The sequence below is a fragment of the Carassius gibelio genome, chromosome A13 (assembly GCF_023724105.1).
Source record: "Carassius gibelio isolate Cgi1373 ecotype wild population from Czech Republic chromosome A13, carGib1.2-hapl.c, whole genome shotgun sequence".
In the NCBI taxonomy this organism is placed as follows: domain Eukaryota; kingdom Metazoa; phylum Chordata; class Actinopteri; order Cypriniformes; family Cyprinidae; genus Carassius; species Carassius gibelio.
The window spans coordinates 7,794,198-7,813,153 of NC_068383.1; the positions used below are offsets into that span (position 1 = coordinate 7,794,198).

The following is an 18,956-nucleotide window of genomic DNA, read 5'->3' on the forward strand; positions in this document are numbered from 1 at the left end:
TTCCACTCATGTACCATCCATAAGTTAGATTTATTTGGAGATTGCAGAAGTGCTGTCATCAGGCTTTTACCTGATTCAGGTGAATTGACTACTGTTTCAAACACAGACCCATTAACCTAATTTTGACTATCATGTATGTATTTGTATTTTGTATAACGTGTTTTAACCTCACTGGTTATGTCGGTTTATGTTAAACTGGCCCTCACATACACTACAGGATTTTAAAGATGTTTTAAAAGAAGATAATGTCAAAATGCTGCGTATATTTTATTAAAAATACACGAAACATTTTAATATTGTGAAATATTTTTAGAATTTAAAACAATGGTTTTCTATTTTAATATAAAATAAAATGTTTTAAAATGTAATATATTCCTGTGATGGCAAAGTTAACTTTTCAGCATTATTACTCCAGTCTTCAGTGTCACATGATCCTTCAGAAATCATTTTAATATGATGATTCGGTGCTCAACAAACATTTCTTCTAATCATCAATGCTAAGTTTTTTCACTCTTTGATGAATACAAAGTTCAAAAGAACAGAATTTATTATATAGAAACTTTTTGTAATGTTATAATATCTTTAGTGTAATTTTTGATCAATTTAATGAATCCTTGCTTAATGAATCCTTCTATTATTTGTTTTTAAAAAAGCCCATTTAGACAGGAAGAGATCATCTGAACATCATAACATGCAACTAATCACTGTTTGTTTTGTTTAAAGATAATATTTTGTTATATATGTAATACTACAACCGACTATAGTGTGACTTTCAGTATGGTCTCCTACAGGTACAATGAAATACTATCTATACATATATAGTTCGAAAAGTTTGGGGTCAGTAAATGTTTTTAAAAGAAATTAGCTATTTTATTCATCAAGGACAAATTATATTGATCAGAAGTGATAGTAAAAATACTTGCAAAAGATTTATGTGTCAAATAAATGCTGTTCTTTTAAACTTTCCATTCATCAAAGAACTGTTTTCAACATTGATAATGATTTTTTTTTTTTTTTTTTTTTAGTTTCTTGAACAGATCATGATATTTCTGAAAGATCATTGGATGCTGAAGACTTCACACTGTAAAAAGTTTAACTATTATTTACTCAATTTTTTTGGTGAAACATTTTTACACTCAAAAAAATTGAGTAAATTTTAAAGCTGTGAAATCAATGAAATGTACTGTTTAAATTGAGTAATTGTAAGTAAAAAAATTAAGTAAATCTGAATAACTGAATAACTTTATATGAGAAATAAAATTAATTAGATATAATCAAAATTATAAAACACCACAACTGTAATTCTATGTAAAATAAACAAAAAATATTGAGTAGATATAATTGAAATATTGGATGAAATTTAACCAAACAAATGTGCTATGTTTACTACATGTAAAAGTGAATTTAACTTAATATTGGACTATAAATGATCAAAATGTTGCATTCACTTTTTTTTACACCATTTACCATTTACAATTAATATAATAAAACCAAATAAAGAAAGAAACACATTTTTTATTAAACATTTATTTATCAATTAAACATCAGACAAAGTCTAAAATCAACCTTTGAAACATTTTATCCATTTTAATATTCCAGTAGATTGCAAAAATTAAAAACTGTAAAGCAGCCATAAGGGAAATGATTAAACGTTATGAAACATTTCATCCATCTTAGTATTCAAGTAGATTACATGTAAAATATGATAGCCGTAAGAGAAATGACATCTTACTTTGTTCCTGGTGCATACCAGCCATTTGCAGTCACACTCATTACCACTCATTAAACCATAAAAAAAAGCAACACTTACATCAATATTAAAGGGATAGTTCACCCAAAAAGATGATGTTGTCATAATGTACTCGCCCTCAAGTTGTCCCAAACCTGTAGAGTTTCTTTCTTCTGTTGAACACAAAAGATATTTTAATGAATGTTGGTTAACAGACAGTTGAAAGTTGCCATTGACTTCCATGGTAGAAAAAAAAAAAAAAAAGGCTACTATGCAAAGTCAATGGCAACCTTTAAATGCGTTAACCAACACTCTTTAATACTTGGCTGAATGTCACATCACTTCACTTAAAATATCTTTTGTGTTCAACAGAAGAAAGAAACTCGTACAGGTTTGGGACAAATTGAGGGAGAGTAAATTATGACAACATCATCTTTTTGAGTGAACTATCCCTTCAACAGAATTAATCCGATAACAAAAACACTTCCATCAGGAATACCCATTCTGTGGGATGATCATGAACCACTACTGTGCAAGAAGATAATTTTTTAACCTCTGAACATTAACAGAGAGTTTTGGAGGATCCAGCTCAAGAAACAGTTTTTGGAACAACTCAAGTGAGTACAGGTCCTTCTCAAAAAATTGTTATATTATGATAAAAGTTCATTATTTTCCATAATGTATTGATAAAAATTAAACTTTCATATATTTTTGATTCATTGCACAACAACTGAAATATTTCAGGTCTTTTATTGTTTTAATAGTGATGATTTTGGCATATAGCATTATAATATAGCATAAAGCAAATTTTGGATGTAATTCGGAAATCAAGGTGCCAGAGTCTGGAGGAAGACTGGGGAGAAGGAAATGCCAAAATGCCTGAAGTCCAGTGTCAAGTACCCACAGTCAGTGATGGTCTGGGGTGCCATGTCAGCTGCTGGTGTTGGTCCACTGTGTTTTATCAAGGGCAGGGTCAATGCAGCTAGTTATCAGGAGATTTTGGAGCACTTCATGCTTCCATCTGCTGAAAAGCTTTATGGAGATGAAGATTTCGTTTTTCAGCACGACCTGGCACCTGCTCACAGTGCCAAAACCACTGGTAAATGGTTTACTGACCATGGTATTACTGTGCTCAACTCTCCTGACCTGAACCCCATAGAGAATCTGTGGGATATTGTGAAGAGAAAGTTGAGAGACGCAAGACCCAACACTCTGGATGAGCTTAAGGCCGCTATCGAAGCATCCTGGGCCTCCATAACACCTCAGCAGTGCCACAGGCTGATTGCCTCCATGCCACTCCGCATTGAAGCAGTCGTTTCTGCAAACGGATTCCGGAAGTATTGAGTGCATAACTGAACATAATTATTTAAAGGTTGACTTTTTTTTTTGTATTAAAAACACTTTTCTTTTATTGGTCGGATGAAATTTGCTAATGTTTTGAGAATTTGGGGTTTTCATGAGCTGTATGCCAAAATCATCAGTATTAAATCAATAAAAGACCTGAAATATTTCAGTTGGTGTGCAATGAATCTAAAATATATGAAAGTTTAATTTTTATCATTACATTATGGAAAATAATGAACTTTATCACAATAAGCTAATTTTTTGAGAAGGACCTGTATTTGTGGGTCTTGGGATATCTCAAATCCAATGCATACGTGACTCCCAAAAGATAGCAGCAGGCTCTGCTGAGATTCCCAAGACTGCGGAGGACAGTGATGCCCTCAATCACAACTCCTACATCGCTGACTGCCCCATCATTGTCCCGAAGGATGTAGATTTTTATGACCTCCTCTGCCAACTCTGCGTGTACGAAGACGGGTAGATCAGCTGAACCCTACAGGCAAATTTTAAAGATAACTGGTTAGATCTAACATTCAAACCTGAATGTTACAAGAAAGCGATAAATACACAAAACAAATAGCACCTGAAGAAGCAAACATTCTGTTGGACCGTATGATAGGTAAAATCTCAAACAAAGTTTACTAGGGGGAGGAGTTGCAAAAATTAACAGCATTCTTCTTAACAAGAGGACAGGTTAATTTTCTACATAGGGACATTTATTTTTAACAATAAACCTAAAAGAAAAATGAAAAGAGACTAACTGTGAGCTTCTATGCTTTAAATCAATGCTATAGGCTTTTATTGAGGTCCGCATTATTTCAACCAATTTCTTTATAAACATGTTTAATATTTAAGTAAAATGACTAATGGTTTTGAAACAAAAAAGCTTGTTTAATTGCACTACTTGAAAAAAAATATGCATTGCATTAACCCTCACACTCAACCCTTAACCCTCTAAATAATTCTGTGGCTTAGTAAATATTACAATAATATTTAACTTTATGAACTTAATAAAATCTCTGAATATTATAAGATTGTAAATGTGTACCTTGAAATGCAATGTAGTTGCTTTGGATAAAAGCGTCTGCCAAATACATAAATGTAAACATAATAATTGACTAAAAATACAACAGTTAATTTTATCTAAAATGTACAGTTATATTTTATCTTTTTTTTCCACTAAAACAATTTAGTATTTGACTAACAAATTGTTTATTTATAATACACATAATATATTTGTGAAATTTCTATCAAACTATTTAAGGATGCAAAATTAAACTGATCTGTTTCAGGGAACAAAAATATTACTTTAATTAAAATTAAAACAATGTACCCCTCCCCCAGCCTCCGCTGTCCTTCAATACCCACCAGGTCTGGATTTGTTTTGAAACAGCTGCGGTGACTGGAGTAATGGAATGAAAATTCGGCTTTAATGTATATATGTATGTATGTATGTGTATATATATATATATATGTGTGTGTGTGTGTGTGTGTGTGTATATAAATATTATATCAGTCTGGCGAGTAACCCTAAAAAAATTACCAGCCAAATAGCCATAGAGGGTAGGGGGGGATAATAGACGGTTGTTTTTTCTGCATTATTTTTTTACAAAAATAAATGCAAGCTTAATGAGCTTAAGAAACTTATTTTAGAAACATTAAAAAGCTTACTGTTTTCAAACTTTTGACCGATATTGTATGTGATCTAGGTTTCAGTGCACTAGAATGATTTTACAACGGAGCAGGCCTTAAACTGGCTGACTCCCTATAGTGGGAGCTGATTAAAACGCACCAGTCTATGTTATGTCCACGCCATTTTAAATACTTTTGCATGGCGTATTTTTAGTGGTTATTTAAGAGCTCATACTTGAGTTCATGTAGTAATTATGATGTTTTACAACAACGTGACAGCTTTTTACAAGACAGAATGTCATTTGAAAGTTCATAAATGATGTGTTCCCTTTTGACAAGCCACTGACCCCAAAGGGGAACCTGTACAAAATCGTTTTCCATTGGGCATGTATAGTTATAGTTGCTGGACCACGGTACACTTATCGTTAGACTTTCAAATGGCGGTTAAACGGTGATCCAAATAGTACGAAAGTTAATCCACTTCAAAAAAAAAAACCCTAACATACATATCGCTGCCCCACTAACTAACTTAGAAAACTACACTGTTATGTACACGTACACACGGTCAATGTTTAATCAACTTTTGAATAAAGTATTGCAAATATACATCGTTATAAAATGACTACTTACAGGAAATTCGAGTAATGCTGTTCACGTCGTTGCTGAGAAAAGCAGTCCTTCAGTGACAGGTGCCTCTTGCTTGAGCCGCGAAACTCGTTAAACTTCTTAAGATGTCGCAAAATACAAACACAATTGTTAGGAAATCCTTAATAATTAACTTCTGAATTAAACATCACAAACATATTTAGTTTAAGCTGGCTAAATTACATAACGTACCCCGATATGAGAGGAGTGCGGGTCTTGCCGTTGCTGAGGAAACTCAGGAACGCCGTCCTTCAGGTGACCTCGATTAAGTTACGAAACTTGTTGAATATGACGTAAAATACAAAGACAATTGTTAGGAAATGCTTAATAATTATTAACTTTATAATAAAGTGTTACAAACGTAAGTAGGATTATCTGACTAACCTTACTTAACCAGGAGTTGTGAGGAGTATGGTTAGTCGACGTCTCTGCTGAGGAAAGCAGATTTTTTTTTCCTGCGGAGCTGCACACGTGATCACTTTAGCCGCGAAATTTACTTAATTTATTTAAACCGTTTTTTATTAAGCTGGAACTTTATTTAGGAAAATTGGTAGGAAATACTTAATAATTTTAGTTTCTAAAACAGATCAGTACAAGTAAATAATTATCAAATATTTATATTAGAATTCACCAGAAATATTGAGGGTATGTTAAAAATATAATTAGTTAGTTAAATACTTATTTATTTTCATTAAATAAACTTAAATAATATATGTAAATTTTAGAGAAATTATTTGTTGGATTTTTAATTATTATTTTTAACCTGACCCACTCAAAATATCACTTAAATGATTTCAAAAGATTTTATTAAGTAAATATAGCTCTTTATTTTTGTGAAATTTACTAAGCCACTGAATTATTTTTTACAGTGCACCTTTGCTATCACAGGAATAAATTTTATTTGAAAATGTATTAAAATAGAAAATAATTGTTTTAAAGTGCATTATTATTTGACAATATTACTATTTTAACTGTGTTTTTGCTCAAAGAAATGCACAAGGCTAAAAAAATGATATGAAAAAATCTTACAGATCTTACTTTTTAATGGTAGTGTATACTTATATTAACACATTCTCATGAATCGAGTGCACTAAAGAAATATTCAGGGTTTAGTTCATCTCAGTAGACAGCACCTGGCTTAATGTTGATTAGCCTACTAAAAAAAAATAATTTGGCCTAGTTTTCTTTAAAAAAAAAATATTGAGAAGTTTACAGTGAGATACTTACTGTGGAAGTGAATGAGGTCAATCATCAAATGCTAAAATACTCCTTGTACTCAATAGTATAGCCACCTGACTAAATGTGACCCAGGACCACAAAACCAGTTTTAAGTTGCATGGGTATATTTGTAGCAATAGCCAAAAATCATTGTATGGGTCAAAATTATCGATTTTTCTTTTATGCAAAAATCATTGGAAAATTAAATTTTCTACCCTAAATATATTAAAACTTAATTTTTGATTAGTAATATGCATTGCTAAGAATTCATTTGGACAATTTAAAGAGGACTTTTGCACCCTCAGATTCCAGATTTCCAAATAGTTGTGTCTCTGCCAAAATATTCTTAAATCCTAATAAACGATACATCAATGGAAAGCTGATTTATTCAGCTTTATTTCTCAATAATAATAATAAATAATATAATTAATAATATAATTATATATAATTAAGACTGGTTTTGTGGTCCTACAATGTGTGTTAATATGGTTTTAGCTGCAAGCTTTTCCTTGGCCATCACTGAGATGATCGCAGATGAGCTGGAGAAAATATTTCAACCGTAGACATAACTCAAATGATGTTGTCATAACCAATTAGAGTATAAAGAACTTAACTAGAATAAGTGTTACTTTCATAGTAGTGTGCAAGTGTAATAATGAAAGGACATTTGTGGTGCTCTTTTCTAATGTATCTTTTGTAAATGATTCAGATTTTAGGAGGTTTATTATGTTAATATTTGTAAATCTGATGATTTATGAGGGAAAAGAACTGTCTAAAAAATAAAGCATGACAAATTTTGTTTGCTGATGGGTCTTTAAATGATCACTAATCTCTCATGTCTGAAGAAAGATATTGGGTAATAAAAAAAAAAAAAAACTCTTCTGATTTGTTCATTGTAGAATTAGGATTCTCATCTTTTTTTGACTCCAAGGCCTTCCTTTGTCTGTAACAATGTTTGAATATTTGTCTGGTAATCACCCACTTCATATATCCATATTTTTTTAGATTAATAGATTTTTTGTTGTTTTAACCTATTTTAATGCTTGTTTTGTCTTATTTAAAAGGTTTGCCCTGGCCACCTGGTTCTCAACCATTTTCTTGAGCATAATTTGATTAAAGGATCATTTCTCTTTCAGAATGAAAATTCTGGCATCATTTACTCACTTTCCACTTGTTCCAAACCTGAATGTGTTTCTTTCTTCTGTTAAACACAAAATAATATATTTTGAAAAATGTTAGTATCCCAACAGTTGGCAGGCACCATTCACTTCCATACTAGAGAAAAAATACTATAGAAGTCAATAGTGCAACATTTTTATATATATATATATATATATATATATATATATATATATATATATATATATATATATATATATATATATATATATATATATATATATAGCATCTTTTGTGTTCAACAGAAGAAAGAAACTCATACAGGTTTGGAACAAGTGGAGGATGAGTAAATTATGTGTGATAACTAATGGGATAAGTGAACTCATCCCATGATCAGATTCATGAAGCGTTTAAATGATCGTATCACGTGACCATTCCGCACTTGACCACACGATGGCAGTGATTGTCTGGAAATTTGGGGGATTTTTAGATTTATAGTAACTAAAATAATAAGTAATATTAGGAAGTAGCTCTGGCGAGATGCCACGGTCTATTTAAACTTATTTTAAACATTTCATTATTATTTTATTTTATTAATTATTAATTATTACTCAGTGCCATTTTCTTAAAGTCAAATACAATAGTTTAATTGTTAAAATGATTTTGGAATATACGTTTGTGTGCGTGTGTGTTTATTGTGCCAAAATAAAGCATATCTCGTGTGTGCTGTGTTGCTGCGGTCGCTCGCTCGCTCTCTTGTGGGCGATCCCTCCCTCCGGGCTGCGCAGATGCGGGAAGCGCGCGCAGTGAGCAGCTGTGATTACACCGTCATAGACACGAGCGAACTACATTGGAGTTGAATCGGGACGTTGCCAACAACAAAAACAAAGACATTAGCACTCCCCGAATTTTCGTCGGATTATAACGGATTCCGACGTCGCTTTGGTGACTGGGATATGCCCAGCAGATGGACTCCCACAACATGACAGTCTCCCGTTGGAGAAACTGCTGCTCGCGCGCTTCATGAAAAGTCTTGAGGCCACAGAGCCACCGCGCGCCGCCAGATGTGCTGCAGTTAACCGCAGGGACACAATAGTAGCGCGAGACGAACGCCAGCCTGACGACACCCAACGCCTCAATTAACATTTCCCCTTTTGAGAAAGACATGACATCGGCTGTCCTGTTTGAGGAGCAGCTGGGGGAACTGCCCGACTAGCATGTGCGGCTAATTTCGGTATATGTTAGCGGCTAATTAGCGCACGAGCGCTTCGCGAGACACCAGCGACACTCATACGGCTGTCAGGACAGAGATCCGGACACTTTTACACTCTTCAAAACTGCTTAGATTGATTAAAAACAGTTTTTTTCGCAACAGAATGAGGTACTTCACGTGTCGAAAAGCCTTATTGGTTCGTAAATGTGGTAGAGTTTGAGTTTGTTTTGACCGTGTGTGCGCGCCGTGAGTGCGGATAAACTTGTGTGGTTGTTCCCGGTGCTGGGAGCGCGCGGGGCCGATGCAGAGCCGCAGGCATGCAGCACGACTTCAGCTCCAGCGACGAGAGCAGCGCGAGATGGCGAGGCCTGTTCGTGCAGGCGCTACGAAAGGTACTGACCCTGTTCGGTCCGTCATTCACTCTTGTTGTTTATATTGAATCTCAAGCTTAATGAGTGAGTTTTAATGAGCACTGAAATCTGGAGTTCGCTCCGTATGATGATTTGCACAGCTGTACGTAATGTCTGCTTTGAGACATTTCTAAAGGATGCAGCTATGCAAGATGCAAAGAATGTTTCTTTAAAATTATATCACGGCCTTAAAACCATACAGCCACGGTTTGATAGCTGACATACACTTTGACGCGACATGTCTTGGTCTAGTGTCTAGTTTGGAGAGATCAGTTGGTTGGCTTTTACTTTTTAATTGAGTTTCACCTTACAAAAAGCAGTCCAATGTTTAACTATAATGTCAGGTTAGTCCTTTTAAAAAGTAAAAATTAGACGCACGTACACATGTTTACTTCGCTATCTAAATGGGGACAATTCATAGACTTATATTGTTTTATATACAGATACACTTTAACTTAAACCCACGCCTACCCCTCAAAGAAAATTTCTGCATTTTTACAATAATAATAAAAAAACGTTAATTTTATACCAGTTTTACAAATGGGGATGTCCCCAAATAGGTTTTTGGCGATTTTGTCAGGTTTTGGTCACTTTAGGTGCAAATTTGTCCCCGAAATATAGTTAAGTAGGTACACACACTAATTTAGTTAATTTCTATTTATTTATGTTTGAGATTGAGGGAATCCAGGGCTTCCCTGCCAGAATAAATGACAAAATGTATTCCAGATCTCCCTTCCGTCTTGTTCTTCTCACTACTGCAAGAAAAATATCTCGGCACCATCAGGAGTCTGTGGGAGCAGATGGTGTGTGTGAATGTCTTTGGCTGTGAGAGAAAGAAAGATTTAGGCTGCATCTGATCTAATGCTGAAAATGATTTATGTTTCCAGCCAAACAAATCCTTAAAAATATATGTGAAGTGAGTGTCACACTGAGACAGATAAAGAACTTTAATTATAAACAACATATTCACTGATCATTACAATGCAAAAAAGTTCACCCAAAAAGATTAATTAATTTACTCATCCATATGTCATTTCAAACCTGTATGTCTTTCTTTCTTCTGTGGAGCATAAAAGTAAATACTTTAGTTTATAAAATGGAGGTCAGTAGTTACCAACTTTCTTCAAAATAATTAATGCCTTCCCCAGAAGAAAGTCATAAAAGTTTGGAACATTATGAGGGTGAACAAATATTATCAGAATTTATCGATCAGTCTCAGATCTGTTCCATACAAGTTATATTATTAATCCAAATCTAAAGCTTCAAAATGTAAATATATGGAGAATTGGTTTTAAATCTCATCCTGTATGTTTTTCACTCTGGACATACACTCACTAGCGCTCACATCTATCATTTTGTCTGCCTGCTCTCCCATTCTCCACATCAATACTTTTCTGTCTGCTACTATCATCCCCCCATCCCTGGAGAAGACAGAGGGGTAGAGTGTGTGTTTGTATCTGCATGTGTGTATGTGTGTTGTGGGGTCCCAGTAGAGTAGCTCTCAGTGCCTAATGGAGGACAGCATGTAATCAGACACTAGAGCAGAGAGCACAAGCCATCTCTCATCTGTGTATTTGTGTGAGTGTGTATGTGCTTGCATGCATTTGCTTTGTTTTTGGTCAGTATTTCACAGTTGCACTGCAGGAGTGGATTAAATCTGTGTTTGAACTTGTGTTCACCTTTAACCCTTCACCCATCATAACACAAATGTTATTTTTTTTATTTGATTTGAAACTGCTTCTGTTTGCTGTGTCTCTCTGCCTGGTTTTGCTAAACTACCTGAACAGACTGCATTCCTATTTCAGGACACAGCCCAGTAAGGTGGGAGGGGGATAAAATCAGAAAGAGTTTTTTTTTTTTTTTTTGTCCACCACAAACTGTGAGCTGAGATGGTGTGTGAGTGTGTATGTCAGATGACGTCATGTAGCATTTGCAACAGTATGTCTATCTATAAATCTGTGAGAGAGCTGTGATTGCAGACCAGATTTTTAAAATTAACTTTATTTTTACCGTGTTTTTCTTTTCTTTTCTTTTCTTTCTTTTCATGTGCATTTGTCTTGGTGATACCATTCAAATGCATTCGTGATTCAGTGTTACAATGAAGTTATAACACTGCTATGTTTTTATATGTGCAGGTGCAGGTACAAGTGCATCCAAACCTGGCTGCTAAAGAAGACGCACTCCAGCACATTGAGGCGCTCATACTACAGCTTCTGAACAAGCTGTGTGTTACACAGCCCAGAACAATAGCTGATGTCGAGGTTAACATAAGTACACATCAGGGATGGGCATTATGAGACACTGTATAGTGTAGTATGGGAGAAATGTGTCAGCTGGCAGCAGTTGTGCTATACATATCTATATATTTATGCTAGGGATGTGCGATATGGTGATATGATTTTGGGCGATTAAAATATCTTCACTATCTGCTAATGAAGAAATATTTTAGTACTGTGCTTCAGCGCACATTCTGTCAGTTGCAGTTCTGGCACATCCTTCTCAATAAACTGTACAATGCAACGTAGATTCACAACAAATGTTAACTCAGTGGTAGAGTTACTCTCACAGGACACTGCTCACAAAAGTACATTATTTGCATGTGCTTTAAAGCCTGTCCAGTTAAAAATTAAATTTGTGTGCAGTTCTGACATGAATACCTGAAGCAGCACACAACTGGACCAAGTTATCTTTCGCATCTGACAGCGCTGATACTGTCAGAAATACACAAGGCTTACATATAAACACAGTTGGTTATGTCTAAAGTGAAAGTAAAAAAAATGGCTTAAAGCCACAGTACCAAACATGCTGCCGATTGTCATTAAAGGGATAGTTCACACAGAAATAAAATTTCTGTCATTATTTACTCACTCACACGTTGTCCCAAACCTGTAATAATTTCTTGTGCTGAACCATTTTTTAACAATATTTTGAAGAATGTGGGTAACCTAACAGTTGCTGGTACCCATTGACTTTGATAGTAGGAAAAGTATACTATGGATGTCACTTGGGACCAGCAACTGTTGGGTTACCAACGTTCTTCAAAATAACTTGTGTTCAACAGAAAAAAGAAACTCATTTGGGTTTCAACTTGAGAGTGATGTATATAGTGTTTTATATTTATATTTATATTTATATTTGTTAATTCAGTTTCTTGAATGCTACTGCTAAATACACCTACTGTACCTGAAAAATAAAGCACGGTTTGTTTATTTGCCTATTATGTGTATTTGACAAAGATTTTTATCTTCGCCCACTTTGGCCGAAATATCTTCCATTATTTTTTTTATTTTATATTTTACCTCATAAGGATTTGTTTTTAGAATAGGGAAATTAGGCTGTATTGCTCAGACAACTTGCAAAATAGTAAAACCAACATGAAGAATCATGATTAAATCGTGATATTCCTTAAAAAATAAAATAAAATTGTGATATGATATTTTTGCCATAACGCCCACCTCTAAATTCTGCTGCTATAAGTGGGTTTGACTGCTTTAAATTATTTACATGTGACAGTGGACATACATGGAGGAATGTAAAAATAAAGATTGGCATGTGTCCTAAACAATCAAGACAGGGAAGTTTATTTTTTACTAAAGCATGAAAATTACATAATATTCAGCTGATGTAGCAAACTAGCTTCAAATGAAGCTCTTTCAGTCAAAATCTCTTTAATTTTTATAAATCATATATTTTTCTGAATATAGTAAAATCAAGAGGTAGCCATGACCCTGAATAGTCCCGAACATAGTTAAACACAAATGCATATATATACAGTCTGGCAGTATGTGTTTGCCTGATTAGTTTTGTCACCTTTGGCTTGATGTGTAATCATAGGATCGTGTCCAGAAGACGTTCCCGAATCCCATCGATAAATGGGCCATGGCAGATGCTCAGATGGCGATAGAGAAGCGCAAGCGAAGGAATCCACTGCTGCTACCAGTTGATAAAATACATCCACTACTGAAGGTGCGAAAACTTCAAACACATCATCAGTATTCACACAATGCTAGCTAGCACACAGAGTAACAAGCATCTGGTTTTGTGTGTACAGGAGGTTCTGGGCTATAAGATCGACTATAATGTGTGTCTGTATATTGTTGCTGTACTGGAGTACATTGCAGCCGACATCCTCAAGTTGGCTGGAAACTACGTGAGCAACATTCGACATTTCGAGATTAGCCAGCAAGACATCACTGTCTCCATGTGTGCTGACAAGGTCAGAAGTGTGTGTGTGTCTGTGTGTTTAAAAAATTACTGATTCGTTATGTCTGTATAAATAGTTTTTGTTTCTTGAAAGGTTGGTACGTGTGAAGTTATTGATGAAATTAAATAAATAGTGATGATACACATTTAATTATGACAATTATTACAGTTTATTTCTAATATGTCTGATACAAGATGGAGAAAGACCTTCTTAATCCCTAAGTAAATTATTGATTAAATCAAGATGGGCAATTAATTAAGAAATGGCAATTAAGTAATTATAATTCTCACTAAATTTATTTTAAGTTCATCAAATCTGAATCCTGTGAAATATGTTGACACTGGCACTAGGGTCTACATAAATCTTTATCCAGATGATTCAAAGAAAAATTCAGAGAAGTGTTGTTTTTATTCATTTTGTTTTCATATGTTTCTTATTTTGATTTGTTTTTTAAATACTGTGAGACCATAATATCGTTAAAACCAAATGATCTAAAGTTTTGTGAGGCTCACTGACCTTGACACATCATTATGATCTACAGGGATCTTTTATATTATGTTTATCATTGTTCTTGTTGCTGTTATTTTCAAAATTATTTCAGGCAAATCTGCTCTATTCCATTATACCACAGAAATAAAAATAATAATGAAAGATTATTTTGAATCCGTATGTCTGAATACCACAAACATTAAAGATTAACTGCATAAATTATAGTGAATAGTTGTTATTTATTTGAATTTATTAACAGTCCTAGTATTATTTTGTGTGTGTGTGTGTGTGTGTGCGCACTCTCTTTCAGGTGTTAATGGATATGTTCGATCAGGAAGAGGAGATGGGTCTGGTGTCTCAGGGTGTAGAGGAGGTGTCTTCCTCTGGTGTGCTCACATATGATGACCTTGTGCGTCTGGAGATCGCCGAGGAGCGTCAGTATCTGCGGGAACTCGATCTCATCATCAAAGTATTCCGGCAAGCCTTTACGTCCAATAGCAAACTCTTCTCCACTCAGGTGCGTTCTTCTGACCAGTCAGAACATGAGCTAATGGAAATAAGCATTAATACTAGCAGGGATTCGTTGTTTGCTTTCTATTTATTATCATTTATTGTCAGTTTTCTTTCTGCCTGCAATGTGTGTAGGATGTGGAGCTGGCATTCAGTAATATTCTAGAGGTTCACGAGTTAACGGTTAAGCTGTTGGGTCTTATTGAGGATGCTGTAGAAATGACAGCCGATGGAAGTCCGCACCCCCTTGTGGGCAGCTGCTTCGAAGACCTTGCTGAGGTACAGAAACTCAAACACTCATGAGAGTCTAAAACGGAGAAATACATTCATGTATGATGTACATTACTGTGCTGTTAGATATGTTTGTGTGCATATCTGTTGTGTACAGGAGCAGGCGTTTGATCCTTATGAGACACTCTCTCAGGATATCCTCTCTAAAGAATACTGTCAACATTTCAACACTTTGATGTCCCGCCCCACTGTTGCTCTGTACTTCCAGGTCAGTACCAATACTGGCCTCTGATTGGTTCATCTTTTTTTTTCAATCTTGAATTGTTTTTTGGAAGTTTCAAAGTGAAAATGAAAGTGATATTCAAATACTCGGAAATTGTGCCATGCATTTAACCCATCCAAATGCCCACACAGAGTAGTGAACACACACACACACCATGAACAAACACCCAGAGCAGTGGGCAGTCATATTGCTGTGGTGCCAGGGGAGCAGTTGGGGGTTTGGTGCCTTGGACTAGGGTCTCACCTCAGTCGTGGACTTGAGGGCAGAAGAAATCGCTGGTTATTGACTGACAACTGACAATCACTGCCAGACAAGAGACTCAAACTCGTAAACTTTTGGTTAAGATTCGGACTCTCTAACTATTAGGCCACAAGTCACAGCTACCTATGGCATGTAACCACTAAATTGGTGAGATTAAAAATCTCTATAATTTTTTTTGAAATTCATGCTTCACTGTAAAGTGAATTTAGGTGTCACAGCATTATAATGCAGAGTTTGAAAAGTTGATATTAATTTTGAGATTTAATAAAGATTAAATTTAACTGTGGAAAGAAGTGTGCATAATTAAATATCCAATTTCAACAAATACTTATAAATTAATGTAAATAATAATATTGGTTGATAGCTGTTATTCTAGTATTAGTTATGTTTTTTTTTAGTATTTGTTAGTATTTGAATTAGCTTATCATTTTAATTTTAGGTTTAGTTTAAGTTTTAGTAATATTGTTTTGTGCTTTTTGAATATTTCTGTGTAGCTTTGATTTAAATTAGTTTTAGTAATTTTAGTACTAAAACTTATTTTATTCCAGTTAGTTGCCAAGACAGCATTTCTGATTTTAAGTCATCTTTTTTCATCTGATATTTTATTTTTTGTTTTTGTTAACAATATCAACACAGATAATTGATATATAACTAATACATTTAAACCGGTTTAAAAACATGAAATATCTCCAGTCACTGAGGATTGTGTTGTTGTTGTTTTTTCTTTTTAAGTTTCAAACTTCTTTATTAATCAGTTTAATTGTTTTTGTAGAGATATAGTCTTTAAGATGTAGGATCATTTTAATCCATGTTTGTTTCACTTTTATCCAGTACTGTGCATCTTAGAAATTAGACTAATTGAACTTGAATGCAACTTGCTTTTTAGTTTCACTATCACTTTCAAGGTTTGTGTTCGCTTGAACTTCTCCTATCAGTCATCTCCCCTTACACTGTGTCCACACCAGATGCGATAGTTGTTGTGTTGCACCGCGCTGTATCAGCTAAAGACTTCTACACTGGACGCGACAAAGTGACCATTGAAAATCAAGTGAAATTTCTGTCAACACATCATAAATAGAATGCGGCAGCAGTTCACTGTCAGGGATTTTTGTAGTGATGCTGCTCCTCTCGCATCTGGTGTAGACACGGTGTTAGGAATCATTCGTTGTTTTCCCTTATGGGGATTCACGCTTCGGGCACACCCCCTAACACCACTCCCCGATGTCATCGTCCATCGTGACGTTTCACTGTAGACATCGCCTCACCCTAATTTGAATTAAAGTCTTCATCTCTGCAGTCATGAGCTCAGATCTTTTGTGTTTTTGTGTGTTTCAGTCAATTGCAGAGGGTTTTAAGGAGGCAGTGCAGTATGTGCTTCCTCAGTTGATGATGGTTCCCGTTTACCACTGCATGCACTACTTTGAACTGTTACAGGTACTAAACACACTTCACTCAATCAGTTACCTACAGCAGTGTAATGTGTCACTTGAGGTTTATGTATCATTGTCTCTGTAGCAATTGCAGGAGTGCAGTGAAGACCAAGACGACAGAGAGTGTTTAAAACAGGCTCAGACTGCACTGATCAACCTACAGTGCAGCATTGAACGGATATATGCTAAACAACAACCACGACGCAAACAAGGGTAATGCAAACTTCATGGTTTGTACACCTACTGTATATGTCAGTACGAAATCCCATTAAAATTTTTCTTTCTCTTTTAGGGAGCCTCTGTATCGGTTATATAGTCGTGCATCTCGCAGCAAACAGGCAGCAATAAAGCGTATGAATGACATCCAGAGGTGTATTGATGGCTGGGAAGGCAGAGATATCGGCCAGTGCTGCAGCCAGTTCATCATGGAGGGGGCGCTTCTACGGACCGGAGCTAAACACGAACGGCACAATTTCCTGTTTGATGGCCTCATGATAAGCTGCAAAGCCAACCAGAGCTCCAGGTTGCCGGGAGCAGGCAGTGGGGCCGAGTTTCGTCTGAAAGAGAAGTTTGTTTTACGCAAGTATTGCATTGTAGATCGTGAGGATTCACCAGATTTTTGTCATGCATTTGAGCTGGTGGGCCGCGAGGAAAGCAGTGCTGTGTTCAGCGCGCGTTCAGCGGAAGAGAAGAGTGCATGGATGGCTGCGCTGGTCACGCTACAGTACCGTCCCACTCTGGACCGCATGTTGGACACCGTCCTGCACCGCGAGGAACAAGCACAACCGCTGAGGCTGCCGTCACCGGACATCTACCGGTTTGCTATACAGGATTCTGAGGAGAACATTGTATTTGAGGAGGGAGCGCAGCGCAAGACTGGAATCCCCATTATTAAGGCTGGGACAGTTGTCAAGCTTATCGAGAGACTGACGTATCACATGTATGCAGGTACAGAATAAAACACTCCTTTAGATCTGAAGGTCTACAAGAAAGAAATTCAGTCACCAAACCTTTGCATACTAGTGTTTCTCTGTTATTTGTGTCTGTCCCTGCATGCCATTATAAGTACTGTTCTTCTTTTCCACACAGACCCAAATTTTGTGCGTACATTTCTGACTACATATCGTTCTTTCTGTAAACCACAAGACCTGCTCACACTACTGATTGAAAGGTAAAGCACACATACACTTGTGTCACACACATGTTCAGCCACTGAGAAGAGAGGAATTAAACTAAATTATTCATAGCTCTGGCATCACTCTAAAATGCCTGCTTGTCCATCAGGGAGTTTGTTGCATTTACACAACTGAACATTGTTTGCTGTTTCTTGTTGTTTCCCTTTCATGTTAGGATATACAGTGTATATGCATGCAATTTAGTTTTACTTGTGTCCCCATGATGCTTTAGAATTGAGATTCCAGAGCCAGAGCCATCAGAAGCAGACCGAGAGGCACTCTGGAATGGAGAGCAACCGATGGCAGCTGAGCTTCAGAGATTTCGCAGGGAATATGTGCAGCCTGTCCAGCTCAGGTAAAACACACATTCTCATTTGCCAAGCAAACTCAAGCATGATGCACTCGTGATATTATAACAACTAAAAATAACTGTTTTCTCTTTGAATATATCTTAAAAATGTGATTTATTGCAGTGATGGCAAAGTTGAATTTTCAGCAGCCATTACTCCAGTCTTTAGAAATCAATTCTAATATGCTGATTTGCTGCTCATAATTAGAAACATTTCAAATTATTATCAATGTTGAAAATGGTTGTTCTGCTTAATATTTTTGTACAAACCATGATGCATTTTTTTCATGATTCATTGAAGCTTCAAAAGAACAGCATTTAGCTGAAATGTAAATATTTTGCAATATAACAGCAAAACGTCTTCAATGTCACTTTGATAGATTGAATGCATGCATGTTCTGCGTTAATGAATGGCGCAGAAGGGTGACTTCATTTATTACACACACATGACAGTGATTTCAGCTTCTGTCGTCTCACAAAATGAGGATGTAAACACATGAAGAACATCTCCAGAATTGCATTGAGTCACTGCATGAGCATTTGACAGTTTGATTTGAGTATAACTAGCGTCACATCACATCACACAGAACTGTAAAGGTATTCATGGTCACCCGTCAAAATAAAAATCAGGTTTAATGTAAAGGCAAGTATTTGCTAGAAATGTATTACTATTGTTCAGCGGAATGTTTATAGCCTACTACTACTACTACTACT

General features: G+C 35.6%; 1 protein-coding gene and 1 long non-coding RNA gene across 6 annotated transcripts in view; one reads left to right on the forward strand and one right to left on the reverse strand.

The window, feature by feature from the left end:
• Nucleotides 1–18,956, forward strand: part of LOC128026013 (son of sevenless homolog 2) — a 30,242-nt gene that overhangs the window by 1,866 nt on the left and 9,420 nt on the right. For 2 of the 4 annotated variants that reach the window (XM_052612694.1, XM_052612696.1), the window contains 11 exons: nt 11,446–11,571; nt 13,145–13,276; nt 13,362–13,526; nt 14,314–14,520; nt 14,649–14,792; nt 14,902–15,012; nt 16,624–16,722; nt 16,804–16,931; nt 17,011–17,666; nt 17,808–17,889; nt 18,126–18,248. In XM_052612694.1, coding sequence (XP_052468654.1) covers nt 11,446–11,571; nt 13,145–13,276; nt 13,362–13,526; nt 14,314–14,520; nt 14,649–14,792; nt 14,902–15,012; nt 16,624–16,722; nt 16,804–16,931; nt 17,011–17,666; nt 17,808–17,889; nt 18,126–18,248 — 1,973 coding nt within the window. Of the gene's footprint in view, nt 1–8,386; nt 9,293–11,445; nt 11,572–13,144; nt 13,277–13,361; nt 13,527–14,313; nt 14,521–14,648; nt 14,793–14,901; nt 15,013–16,623; nt 16,723–16,803; nt 16,932–17,010; nt 17,667–17,807; nt 17,890–18,125; nt 18,249–18,956 lie in introns of those variants that run through there. The other 2 variants (XM_052612697.1, XM_052612695.1) reach the window with 2 other exon arrangements.
• On the reverse strand, nt 1,492–6,154 carry LOC128026018 (uncharacterized). 2 transcript variants are annotated; one of them, XR_008186314.1, is made up of 4 exons: nt 5,745–6,154; nt 5,543–5,628; nt 5,336–5,430; nt 1,492–3,566 (listed from the first exon to the last, which is right to left on the reverse strand). It is a non-coding gene; the product is annotated as an uncharacterized LOC128026018 (long non-coding RNA). The 2 variants fall into 2 exon arrangements; XR_008186313.1 differs by having other exon boundaries at nt 1,493–3,566; nt 5,735–6,151.